The sequence below is a fragment of the Triturus cristatus genome, chromosome 1_2 (genome assembly GCF_964204655.1).
Source record: "Triturus cristatus chromosome 1_2, aTriCri1.1, whole genome shotgun sequence".
In the NCBI taxonomy this organism is placed as follows: Eukaryota; Metazoa; Chordata; class Amphibia; order Caudata; family Salamandridae; genus Triturus; species Triturus cristatus.
This window is the reverse complement of record NC_140580.1, coordinates 232,577,889-232,590,346: the sequence shown is the minus strand read 5'-3', so window position 1 is coordinate 232,590,346 and position 12,458 is coordinate 232,577,889. Positions and strand designations below refer to the sequence as shown.

Sequence of the window (12,458 nt, the reverse complement as noted above, 5' to 3'; positions counted from 1 at the left end):
CCCTCTTGCCTTTTTCTGCACCCACCTCCTTCTTTCTGCACCCACCTCCTTCTTTCTGCACCTGTCCTGCCTCTTTCTGCACCGCTCTTGCCTCTCTGTAGTTTTCTTGCCTCTTTCTCCACCTACGTTGCTTCTTTCTGCACTTCTCTTCCTTATTTTGCACCTGTCTTGCCTCTAACTGCACCACTCTTGCCTCATTCTGCAGTTCTCTTACCTGCATCTGCACTCCTCTTTCTGCATCTCTGTTGGTTCTTTCTGCACTTCTCATTCTTCTTTTTGCACCTCTCTTCCTTCTTTCTGCACTCCTCTTGCCTCTTTCTGCGTCCCTCTTCCCCCTTGCTGCACCTGCCTTGCCTCTTTCTGCACCTCTCTTGCCTCATTCCACAGTTCTCTGGTCTCTTTCTGCATCCCTCTTCCTTTTTTCTGCACCTAGCATGCCTCTTTCTAAACCTCTATTGCCTCTTTCTGCACCTTCCATGCTTCTTTCGGCACCTCTCTTGCCTCTTTCTGCACCTCTTGCTGCATCTCTTGCCTGTTTCCCTCTTTCTGCACCTCACTTTCTTTCTGCACTTCTCTTGCCTCTTTCTGCACCTCTCTCTGTTTTCTGTACTTTTCTGCCTCTTCCTGCACCTATCTTGCTTTATTCTGTGCTTCTCTTGCCTTCTTCTGCACTGCTCTTGCCTCTTTCTGTACCTCTCTTGCTTCTTTCTGCACCTCAATTGCCTCTTTCTGTGCCTTTCTTCATCTTTGTGCACCTCTCTTGCTTCTTTCTGCACATCTTTCTCTTTCTGCAGTTCTCTTGCCTCTTTTTGCATTTCTCTTGCTCTTTCTGCACCTTTATTCCTCTTTTTGCACTTCTCTTGCTTCTTTTCGCATTTCTCTTGTTTCTTTTTGCACCTCTCCTGCCTCTTTTTGTACCTCTTTTTTGTCTTTCTGCACCTCACTCTACTTTTTCTGCACCTCTCTTGCTTCTTTCTGCACCTCTCTTGCTTCTTTCTGTAATACTCTAGCTTTTCTGCACCTTTCTTCCTATTTTTGCTGCTTTCTCCTCTTTCTTCACCTCTCTTGCTAGTTTCTGCATCTTTCTTCTTTTGCACACCTGTCTTGCCTCTTTCTGCACCTCAGTTGCCTCTTTCTGCACATCACTTTTCTTTCTGCACCTCTCTTGCTTCTTTCTTTCTGCATTACTCTTGCTACATTGTGCATCTATAATGCGCCTTTCTGCACTTCTCTTGCCTCTTTCTGCACCTCACTTGCCTCTTTCACTCTTTCTGCACCTCTCTCTGTTTTCTGTACTTTTCTGCCTCTTCCTGCACCTATCTTGCTTTATTCTGTGCTTCTCTTGCCTTCTTCTGCACTGCTCTTGCCTCTTTCTGTACCTCTCTTGCTTCTTTCTGCAACTCAATTGCCTCTTTCTGTGCCTTTCTTCATCTTTGTGCACCTCTCTTGCTTCTTTCTGCACATCTTTCTCTTTCTGCAGTTCTCTTGCCTCTTTTTGCATTTCTCTTGCTCTTTCTGCACCTTTATTCCTCTTTTTGCACTTCTCTTGCTTCTTTTCGCATTTCTCTTGTTTCTTTTTGCACCTCTCCTGCCTCTTTTTGTACCTCTTTTTTGTCTTTCTGCACCTCACTCTACTTTTTCTGCACCTCTCTTGCTTCTTTCTGCACCTCTCTTGCTTCTTTCTGTAATACTCTAGCTTTTCTGCACCTTTCTTCCTATTTTTGCTGCTTTCTCCTCTTTCTTCACCTCTCTTGCTAGTTTCTGCATCTTTCTTCTTTTGCACACCTGTCTTGCCTCTTTCTGCACCTCAGTTGCCTCTTTCTGCACATCACTTTTCTTTCTGCACCTCTCTTGCTTCTTTCTTTCTGCATTACTCTTGCTACATTGTGCATCTATAATGCGCCTTTCTGCACTTCTCTTGCCTCTTTCTGCACCTCACTTGCCTCTTTCACTCTTTCTGCACCTCTCTCTGTTTTCTGTACTTTTCTGCCTCTTCCTGCACCTATCTTGCTTTATTCTGTGCTTCTCTTGCCTTCTTCTGCACTGCTCTTGCCTCTTTCTGTACCTCTCTTGCTTCTTTCTGCACCTCAATTGCCTCTTTCTGTGCCTTTCTTCATCTTTGTGCACCTCTCTTGCTTCTTTCTGCACATCTTTCTCTTTCTGCAGTTCTCTTGCCTCTTTTTGCATTTCTCTTGCTCTTTCTGCACCTTTATTCCTCTTTTTGCACTTCTCTTGCTTCTTTTCGCATTTCTCTTGTTTCTTTTTGCACCTCTCCTGCCTCTTTTTGTACCTCTTTTTTGTCTTTCTGCACCTCACTCTACTTTTTCTGCACCTCTCTTGCTTCTTTCTGCACCTCTCTTGCTTCTTTCTGTAATACTCTAGCTTTTCTGCACCTTTCTTCCTATTTTTGCTGCTTTCTCCTCTTTCTTCACCTCTCTTGCTAGTTTCTGCATCTTTCTTCTTTTGCACACCTGTCTTGCCTCTTTCTGCACCTCAGTTGCCTCTTTCTGCACATCACTTTTCTTTCTGCACCTCTCTTGCTTCTTTCTTTCTGCATTACTCTTGCTACATTGTGCATCTATAATGCGCCTTTCTGCACTTCTCTTGCCTCTTTCTGCACCTCACTTGCCTCTTTCACTCTTTCTGCACCTCACTCAGTTTTCTGTACTTTTCTGCCGCTTCCTGCACCTATCTTGCTTCATTCTGCACTTCTCTTGCCTGCTTCTGCACTGCTCTTGCCTCTTTCTTTACCTCTCTTGCTTCTTTCTGTACCTCACTTGCCTCTTTCTGTGCCTTTCTTCATCTTTGTGCACCTCTCTTGCTTCTTTCTGCAGTTCTTTTGCCTCTTTCTGCAGTTCTCTTGCTTCTTTCTGTACTATTCTTGCCTCTTTCTGCACTTCTCTTGCTTCTTTTTGCACTTCTCTTGCCTCTTTCTGTACCTTCGTTGCCTCTTTCTGCACCTTTGTTGCCTCTTTCTGCACTTCTCCTGCCTCTTTTTGTACCTCTTTCTTCTTTCTACACGTCTCATGCTTATCTCTGCACGTCTTGCTTCTTTCTGTACCTCTCTTGCCTGTGTCATCTCTTCTCTTGCTTCTTTCTGTGCCTCTCTTGCTTCTTTTTGCACTACTCTTGCTTCTTTCTGTACCTTTCTTCCTCTTTCTTCACAGCTCTTGCTTCTTTCTGCACCACTCTTGCTTCTTTCTCACCTCTTTTACCTCCCTGTGTACTTCTTGCCTCTTTCTGCACCCCTTTTGCTTCTTTCTGTACTTTTCTTGCTTCTTTCTACAGCTTTCTTCCTCGTTCCTCACCTTCCTTCCTCTTTCTGCACCTCACTTTCTCTTTCTGCAGTTTGCTTGACTCTTTCTGAAGTTCTTTTGCTTCTTTCTGCACCTCTGTTGCCTCTTTCTCCACATTTCTTGCCTCTTTCTGCACCTCTCTTACTTCTTTCTGCCCTTTCCTTGCCTCTTTCTGCTCCTCTGTTACCTCTTCCTGCACCTCTCTTTCTGCATATCCGTGGCTTCTTGCTGTAATTCTCTTGTCTCTTTGTGCACCCATCTTGCCTCTTTCTGCACCTCTGTTTCTTTCAGCACCCCTCTTGCTACTTTCGGTATCCCGCTTGCCTCTTTCTGAACTGCACCCATCTTCTCACATCTGTCCTGCCTTTCTGCACCTCTCTTGCCTCTTTATGCAGTTCTCCTGCCTCTTTCTGCTCCCCTGTTGCTTCTTTCTGCACCCTTCTTGCCTCTTTCTGAACCCCTCTTCCCTCTTTCTACACCTCTCTTGCCTCTTTCTGCACCACTCTTGCCTCTTTCTGCACCTCACTTACCTCTTTCTGTGCCTTTCTTCTTTGTGCAACTCTCTTGCCTCTCTGTGCACCTCTTGCTCCTTTCTGCACCTCTCTTGCTTCTTTCTACACTTCTCTTGCTCCTTTCTGTGCCTTTTCGTCCTCCTTCTGCACCTTTCTTTCTCTTTCTGCAGTTCTTTTGCCTCTTTCTGCACTTCTCTTGCCTCTTTCTGCACCTCTCTTGCCTCTTTCTGCACTCCTCTTGCTTATTTCTGCACCTTTCTTCCTTGTTCTGCACCTCTGTTGACTATTTCTGCACCTTTCTTGCTTCTTTCTGTATCTCTCTTGCTTCCTTCTGTATCTCTCTTGCTTCCTTCTGTACCTCTCTTGCTTCTTTCTGTACCTCTCTTGCCTGTTCCATTACTTCTCTTGCTTATTTCTGTAACTCTCTGTATTTCTCTTGCTTCTTTCAGCAGCTTTCTTCCTCTTTCTGCACTTCTCTTGCCTCTTTCTGCAGTTCTCTTGCTACGTTTTGCACCTCTCTTGCCTCTTTCTGCACCTCTCTTGTCTCTTTCTGCAGCTCACTCTCTTCTTTCTGTACCTTTCTTCCTCTTTCTGCACCTCTCTTGCCTCTTTCAGCACCTCTCTTGCTTCTTTCTGCACTTCCCTTGCTTCTTTCTGTACCTCTCTGCAGGAGAGTAGTATCTGCTTCACATGGGTACCCCCACTTTTTGCTGGTGTTTCACTGTTTTTGACCTTAGTCTGGCTATTGCCCTGCTAATCAGGACCCCAGCCTAGCTGCTTCCTCTCTAAAATGGTTTCCATGTACATTAGGTACATTTCTAATTGGATTCTGGAGTGCCTTATAAGCCCCAAGTATATGGTATACTATGTACCTAGGGCATAGGTACCTCAGAGGCCTACCAGGGACTGAAGCATGTATTATACCACCCCTGGGAAGCACTCCAAAATGACACAGCAGGTCTGCTACTGCAGCCTGGGTAAGGTGGTGCTTGCACCCCTTACTGTGGTATAGGATACCTATATCACTACCATTGCACAGACCTATAAGTAACTCCTATGGCAGGCATTAACAATCCTGAAGGCAGAGTGCTTGGTTTTTATGTGAGAGGGTGCCCCTGCATGAGTAGAGCCCCACTGCAGTGTTCAGAGTACCTCCTCTGATGCTGTTTGTGGTGCAGCCCGACCATATACTCCTAAGTGCATTATAACCTTACGGTAAATGCTAACTTTGGACTGGCTGCACGGAAACATGTTGTGTTTGGTGTCAAACGCTTTGGAATACTACCCCCCCCCCCCGCCAGTTCTGGCGGCAGGGGTAGCATTCCACCCTTCTAGAGGAAGAGACATGTTCACACTGGTCTAACCCGGTAGGACTTTCTACAGCCCTGGCATCACAAAATGGATGCCTCTGCCACAGACACGGGTCGGCCTCCTGCTGCTGACCAAAACTTCGGCACGGGAGGCCTGGACAATAGGTTTCCTGTCCCAGGGAGGTGTAACCACCTCCCCAGACAGGCAGATGTGTATTGGGGCTGGGCGGGAGCACTCTCTGGTGCTTTGAAGTCTGCACTGAGGGCACACTTGGTGTCCCTGTGCATAGTCCAGTTCAAACCGGTTTCAGGGGCTACCTGCCCCTGCTATGGCATGAAACTGGACAAAGGAAATGGGTGTAACCACCCCTCTTTCCAAACCTTCTCATAGGTGGGGCCCTAGAGTATGTCCAACCCCCAAACTTTGCATAAGTATGGGAACCCAGTCCTTGCGACTATAGCCTGGACGAACCTCTGCAATATATATCCTGGACCTTCGACGTTCTACTTTGCTTAGACTGAAGAAATCACCCTGGGGTTGGGGTCTAGAAGTGACTCTCCTGCTTGGCAGGCACCATAGAAACAACTGACTGGTCGGCATTGCTGAAGCTCCCGCCGGACGCCGAAGTCTTTGCATCACCAGAGGTAGATTTCCAGACTTCCCGAGGCTACCCTGCATCCACAGCAAAGCTGAGGCCCGTGGCTATCGTGGATGACGTGGAACCATGACCCCTGGACACCGTGAACTTTTGCAGCAACATCATCTTCCTGGTCTTCCTCGAAGTTGTGCTTTGGGCTTCCAGTAGCCCCAGCCTTGAGCATCTCCTGCACTGAAGATTTCTGGCCTTCAGTCCACGAGTGACCCGTGGGCCAGTTTCCAGTACAACCGCTCGAGGCTCCTTCGCGATCACTAGCCCATTGGCTAGTAGGTCCCCACAAAGGCAACTCATCTTCTGATTGGGCTTTCCTGGTTGCTTCAGACGTGCCCTGACCTACCCTTGCTGGGTGAGTCCCCCAGACCTTGCTGGTCTGCACCGCTGTCCTTTCTCTGATTCCCAGTGACTTGCCACTGCCAAGGCTTGTGGGGTCCAATCTGGTCGCTGACACCGCAGCACTCGACAAACTTCATGGGGCAGCTCGAATCCCGCTCTTGGTTGTCATCGGGGCCTCCTGCACCTCGTGGCTGAAGAGTCAAGACACCCATCAACTCACCTGAAGCACCCGACATCTGTGGGCATTGGTCTATGGTGCCCTTGGTCACTGGTAAGTGACCCAGACTCTGTCCCCTCTGCTTTCAGGTTCCTTCCATCCTAGATCCAGGCTTGGATCACTTCGGACACTTCTCCTCTTCACGGCGGCAGCACTTCTTCGCCAGCTCCCATTGAAATCGACGACACGACCCGACACCAAAAGACACCCATGCACCTCGCTTCCCTGGGTGAGGTAACACGAGTACTCCAGTGCTCCCGTGGGTGCTAGCCCTAGAACTTCTAAATCCAAAAGGATTTGGTCCTGACTCATTTCTAAGTGTCCCTAATCTTTAAATTTCCAACCGCGACATTGCCCATAGAAGCTAACGGGAACCCACTGCACACGGCCCCTGTGGGTCCCCTGTGTCACTACCTTGGGTGGTTCCTTGGGGTCCCAGCGATTCTACAGGCTCTAAGCCTTGTGTCTAGTTCAGTCGTGGTTCTTATACCACTTTATTGGTATATGGTTTGGTACGCTCCTAGGGCCCAAACGTGTATTTGTGCTATTACTGTTGATTGCTAACTTGTAACTAAAGTACTTCGAACTCCAGTCTCATAAAGAGACTAGAGGGGTGTGTTTTATCTTAAATACATATATTTTAAATATATACCTGGTGTGGTTGTCCTTTCATTTGGTCATTCAAGAGATTATAGACTGGTAAAACCAGCTGCTTTACATTCCTTCAAGACTTAGCATGAAGGCTGCTCTCCATAGCTACCACTAGTGGACAGCATATACCAGGCCAACTTCTCACAGGGCCCATTGTAATTAATGCAGTGCTTGCTCTGGCTCGAGCAGGGGTGCATTATTTTTGTTTCTTCCCTTTCTTCACCCCCAGCCTCGGGGAAGTAGCCCTCTTACTTTCCCCGACCTCATCTGTGCCTGTTGGCTGGGCAGGGCAGTAGGGAAAGGGTGGAGGCGGGCCCCCTGGGCTTTAGCTCTGGATTTGGGAGTTGTTTGATAGCTCAGAAAGTGAAGGACCTGCGTCGAGGGGTCCGTTTGCCTTTTGTTGCGCAGTCAGGTATCCGTGCCCCCATTGCCACGCCTGCACAAAAGGACCGCAAGGGTAGCTTCAAGGCATACGCAAGGGTGGGGCTGGAATGGTGGAGCTGGAGGCCAGATGACCCTGAAGATCCGGAGAAGCTTGTCTGGTTGCAGCAGCAGGGAGAAGATGTCAGCTGCAGCCCCTGCTGCTGGAAGCCGTGGACAAAACCTCCTCCAGCTGACCCCAACTGGCCTCCCCGGCTAGTCACCTCCTGGTGCGGTGGCGCAGAGTGAGGCGAAGTGAGGCTCTGCAGCAACTCTTCAGTGGCAGCCACACCCCTGGCTCTTCTCTGCCTTGCGCACCCGAGTGGCACCCAAATGGCAAGGTGGTGTAGCAGGCTGGTGAGCGGGGCACTCCATAAGAAATGGCTGCACCCAACCTAGTTGGGCCACCTCTGCGGGTTCCCCCCGGCTCAGGCTCAGCAGCCGCCTCTAAAAGCAGCTGCAGTTGGCTACCTGGCGCACGGTGACCCGACCGTGGCCGCCCTGCTTCCTTGCCACCTTGCCTTACCTCTGCCTTGCTGCTGCTGGGTGAGGATAAGTGTCCAAGGAGTCCAAGGGTCCAAGGAGAGGCTCAGCCGGGCAGGGCAGGAGAAACGGAAGAAACGGCTTGAGGCAAGCGCGGTGCAGAGCGACGGTCTCTCGCCTTACGGCCACGGTGGTACTGTAGGCTCGCTGGAAAGTCCGGGCTGGATCCGCTTGGAAGATGGGAATCACTAAGGAATCCTATCGAGTGACTTTTTCTTTTGTACTTAAACTATTACTGGGTGACATTTCAATTGCTCCAAAGTAATTGTGGTAATTTTGCATAAAGAAATTTAAATTAAATGACCAATTTTATGCATTAAGCCACATCGCACAATTTTGGGGAGAAATTTTAAAGTGAGATGTACAGTTTGGGTACATTTTTAACATGACTGGCATTTCAGGTAGATTTCTAATCTAAGTGGGCTGTTCAGGTAATTTTTGAATGTGAAACTAGGAATCTGAAAGTGAACATCAGTGTTTTGAATGGGAGTGGCATATCCTTTACGTTAGGCTGTCAAGAAACATTTCAGGTAGATTTTTCATCCGAGCAAAGTGTTTGGGCACTTGTTGAGCGCAAAACAACAAAACTGAATGGGAGCAACAGTGTTTTGAATGCAATCAACTATAAATTATCTTGAAATTAAATTTTTGAGTTGTTTTAACCCGAATTGACTGTTAGGGTAATTGTTTGAGTGCAAGATGCCTTTTGTATAAATATGTGACACAAAATGACATGAGTTATGCCAAGCCTAACTGAAACAAGCCTTCAGTTTATAGTAATTAGGTGCCAACTTTTTATTTGCACCACTAAGATTCACATTTTCCTGTGATGTGTATTCAAACTAAAAAGGATTACTATATCAGTTCTAAGTAGACCTGGCTGGTTGGAAGCCTCCATACTCTGGTAATAAAATTGTATGTATATATATTTATATAATATTTGTATAGCAAGCTTATGACCACCATTTTTAGGTAGCTGCACCACAGTTTCTTTTATTTACTCATTTTTATTGTTGTTGCACATACTTTCAATTCAGAATCAAAACTAACTACTGTAATGCTTTTGTAAGCCAGACCTATTCGCTTTGCCAATCCTTTTTGGCAGATGGGAATTATATGGTGGCTGGCACGACAGCCCACAATCCCCACTTATTAAACAGGGGCTTCTACCATTTGCCTAGACCTTTAATACATAAGTCATAGGAACATGAAATGTACCACATTTTTCTTGTTTCTTTGCCGCATGCTTCTAATAGTGGACTACTTCCTCACCAACAAGCGATTTTTGTTATTATAATTTGAACTTTTGAGATTCAATGTAAATAAGTAAAAAAAAAAAATTGTATAGTCCTTTTTAAACAGTGTACTTGTTAATGAATTTAAAACCAAAGCTAACAAGCGCTCTTCCTCCTTATATCTCCTAGATTCACACAATTTAGAATAATTCTGGGTGATTTTGACTACGACGCAATTGACAATGCGAACAGGCTATTGGGACCAATATATTTTGTCACCTATGTGTTCTTTGTTTTCTTTGTATTGCTGGTAAGTAAAAATGTCAACAATGTCCTTAATAAAGAGCATTGTGAATAACATGAATGTTTGACATTTCAGTGTGTTAATAATTAATCTACAAATGTTAATGCATGTGTATGTAGTGGAGGAAGGTGAGAAACCGCATATATATGATACCCCCTCCCCCCATTTGCGAGTCCACAGCACTCACTACGCAAAGACTTTAGCCGTACAGTGTGGGGACTAGGTACAAGGTCATGGCACGTTGCACAAACCATAACTCACCCACCCACCCTACACCCAGACACACAGTTGCTATTAAAACATGTATTGCTAAAGTCAATAAGTCAGGCACGTAAATGTAGTTATATATAATTATTGTACATAGTGTAAACCGAGTTTGAGTAAAAGAATAATATCACCATATTTATTGACATTTAATGTACACATACAATAGAAATATTGAAAGTGAATAGAAGGATGTTGAAAGGGAATGTAAAATTATTTTCTTTCAAATAATATTTATTGAATTTTTAGACAAATCAAAACAAAAATACTGTATTAAACCTTGACCTGGAATACGAACTTGAATACAAATATTAGCTGCTCTATCATTGAGATAAAACATATGAGAAACTATAGTTATTTCATGTCATTAACATAATAAAAGAAAGAAGATATGATTATTGCAAGTATCTTTATTCATAATATGGGTAAAAATGGGTAAAAATGCTCTATTGCCATCAATAACATTGTAATGAACACAAAAAGAAGAGGATGCTGATAATTCTGTGTTTAGTATTCATTTCCCTGATTGCAAATGTAAGGTATTTTGTAATTTTAACTAGTGAAACTCTGGCTGGGAAAGTAAAAGGTGAACTGCAAGTCTTCTGTATGTAAAAACCATGAACTGGTTCCATAAAGTAGTGTACAAATATTTCAGAAGCAATATCAGCAGCGTGGAGAGTACAAACGAGGCACATATGTCACATAATGTCGATGGCTAGCACCCCCAGTATGACAATTGTTCCAGCACATCTAATGTGGGGTGCACTAGCACTTGCTTGTACTTGGTGAATTCCAGACAGCAGTCATTGCTCTGCTATCTCCTAGTTTGTTGTTAGTGTTCGTTATTTTCCACAACATAGCTAGGGGAAGGCATCTTGCTATTGGGAGCTGTTTGAAAATGTGAAATAGGCTGCGGAAGAAGACAACAAGGCTGTGTATTCTGGAACTGGATTGTATACATACAAAGGATCAAGCGATTCAAGTGCAAGAGTAAATTGCTGTAGCAGTTACTTAAGGCTTTACACATCTGACCGATTGTTTGCATGTCCATCAGAGAAAGTCAAACAAAAGGAGCACTGTAAAAATGTGGATTATTATGTGGGGTGGACGTCAGCGGCCGCACACCTCATGGAAAAATAACAATATCTTGTCAGGATTAACCCTGAAGTCACAAAATTAACATTAGCTATGGCACTGAGCATACAGACTTAACCAAGGGCAATGTGTAAAGTATTTATGCAGTACCAAAGCAGTAATAAAGCGAAGGTTCCAAGCAATACAAGTCCTTAACCACATTTGAACAACTGTGTAATATTAATGAACAAAATGAAATCACAACAACCAAAATCCAATGAGGGGAACAGGAGATATGATTTTTAAAAAAGATTTAAGTAAAAATACCATCAAAAAGCATTATTAAGCACCAATGATACCCCATGCAAGCGGTGTACTGGGGCCAAAAACGGCTATTTCAGGCCGACCACAATGGAGCGCAGGTCAGAAAAACCAATGAGGTTTGTTTCAATCAACGATTTTACCTTCTGATTTAGTTTTTTTTTATGGAGCTCAAAATCCTCCGACGGGGCAAGCCTGAAGCTCTATCTGAGAATGGTTCATCAAAATCGGACACCTTTGCTGTGAGGTCCTGTTGACGGCTCCGGAGGTCTTGAAAGTCCTCACTTTTCTTTTTCTTCTTTTTGTCCTCATTTTGCAACAGGTAGCAATTGCCCTCCTGATTCATCAGTGCATCCCACCAATCCCGCAGGTGCACTTCAACCTCAGCAAGACCTTCTTCAACACGTGTTCTTTGTACCTAGTGGTCTGATGACTTCATGGCTTTGTTTAACCAGTCTTGATCATTGAACAACCCCCTCCTGCATGTATGCCCTTGCAAAATCTGCCTCTTCCACCATTGGTGTAATGGCAGCTATATCCCTGCATTTCCCACTGAAGAACAATTCCTATCCAACCTGCCCGCCCATAGTGCTGAGTTTATCCAATATGTAAACTCTGGTGGTGACGTGGTTACTAATTTCATTCACAGCTCCCTTCTCACCAGCACAAATAAGTAAAATAAGAGTGAATGCAATTTCTTGGGTAGTTTAACCATGGACCCTCTATTGTCCAGGATACCTAAAATCGCCAATGCAATGCGTACATTATTTTTTCTATCCATTACCTCTGATAGAGCCTTACCACTCCCTGCCAGAAAGGCTGAATATAGGGACACTGAATGAACATGTGTACGTCACCCTCTTTCTTAAGCCCACATTTATGGCACCCCTTAGTCTCCTGATTTACCAGCCTCAACATACTTTTCTGGGACCAGTATGCTCTGTGCAAAGAGAACAGATGATTCTTCTTTAAAGATGTGAATTTCACTGTTTCATACAAAGGACTTATTAGAAATGGGTTATCTGGTTGACTAGGGTATGCACATAAGCCAGGTAGAATTCACCACTCTAGTCAGGAGAAGGGGATTACATGCCTAAAATAACCCCTGCTCACCCCCTTGTTAGCTTGGCACGAGCAGTCTGGCTTATCTCAAAGGCAATGTTTAAAGTATTTGCAAATAACAAACAGTTAATCAGTGAAAACACTACACAAGGACACCACACCAGTTTTAAAAAAATATCCAATATTTATCTGTGTAAAATAAGACCAAAATGGTAAACATCCAACATACAGTTATCAAAATATAAATAATGCAAAAA

At 44.9% G+C, this 12,458-nt stretch overlaps 1 protein-coding gene across 1 annotated transcript in view; it reads left to right on the top strand.

Moving 5' to 3' along the window:
* The window catches only part of PKD2L1 (polycystin 2 like 1, transient receptor potential cation channel), a 3,023,543-nt gene that overhangs the window by 1,696,674 nt on the left and 1,314,411 nt on the right, over positions 1–12,458 (top strand). Inside the window, exon 9 of the mRNA XM_085603531.1 lies at positions 9,366–9,486. Within this exon, the coding sequence (XP_085459657.1) occupies positions 9,366–9,486 (121 nt within the window). The remainder of the gene's footprint in view (positions 1–9,365; positions 9,487–12,458) is intronic.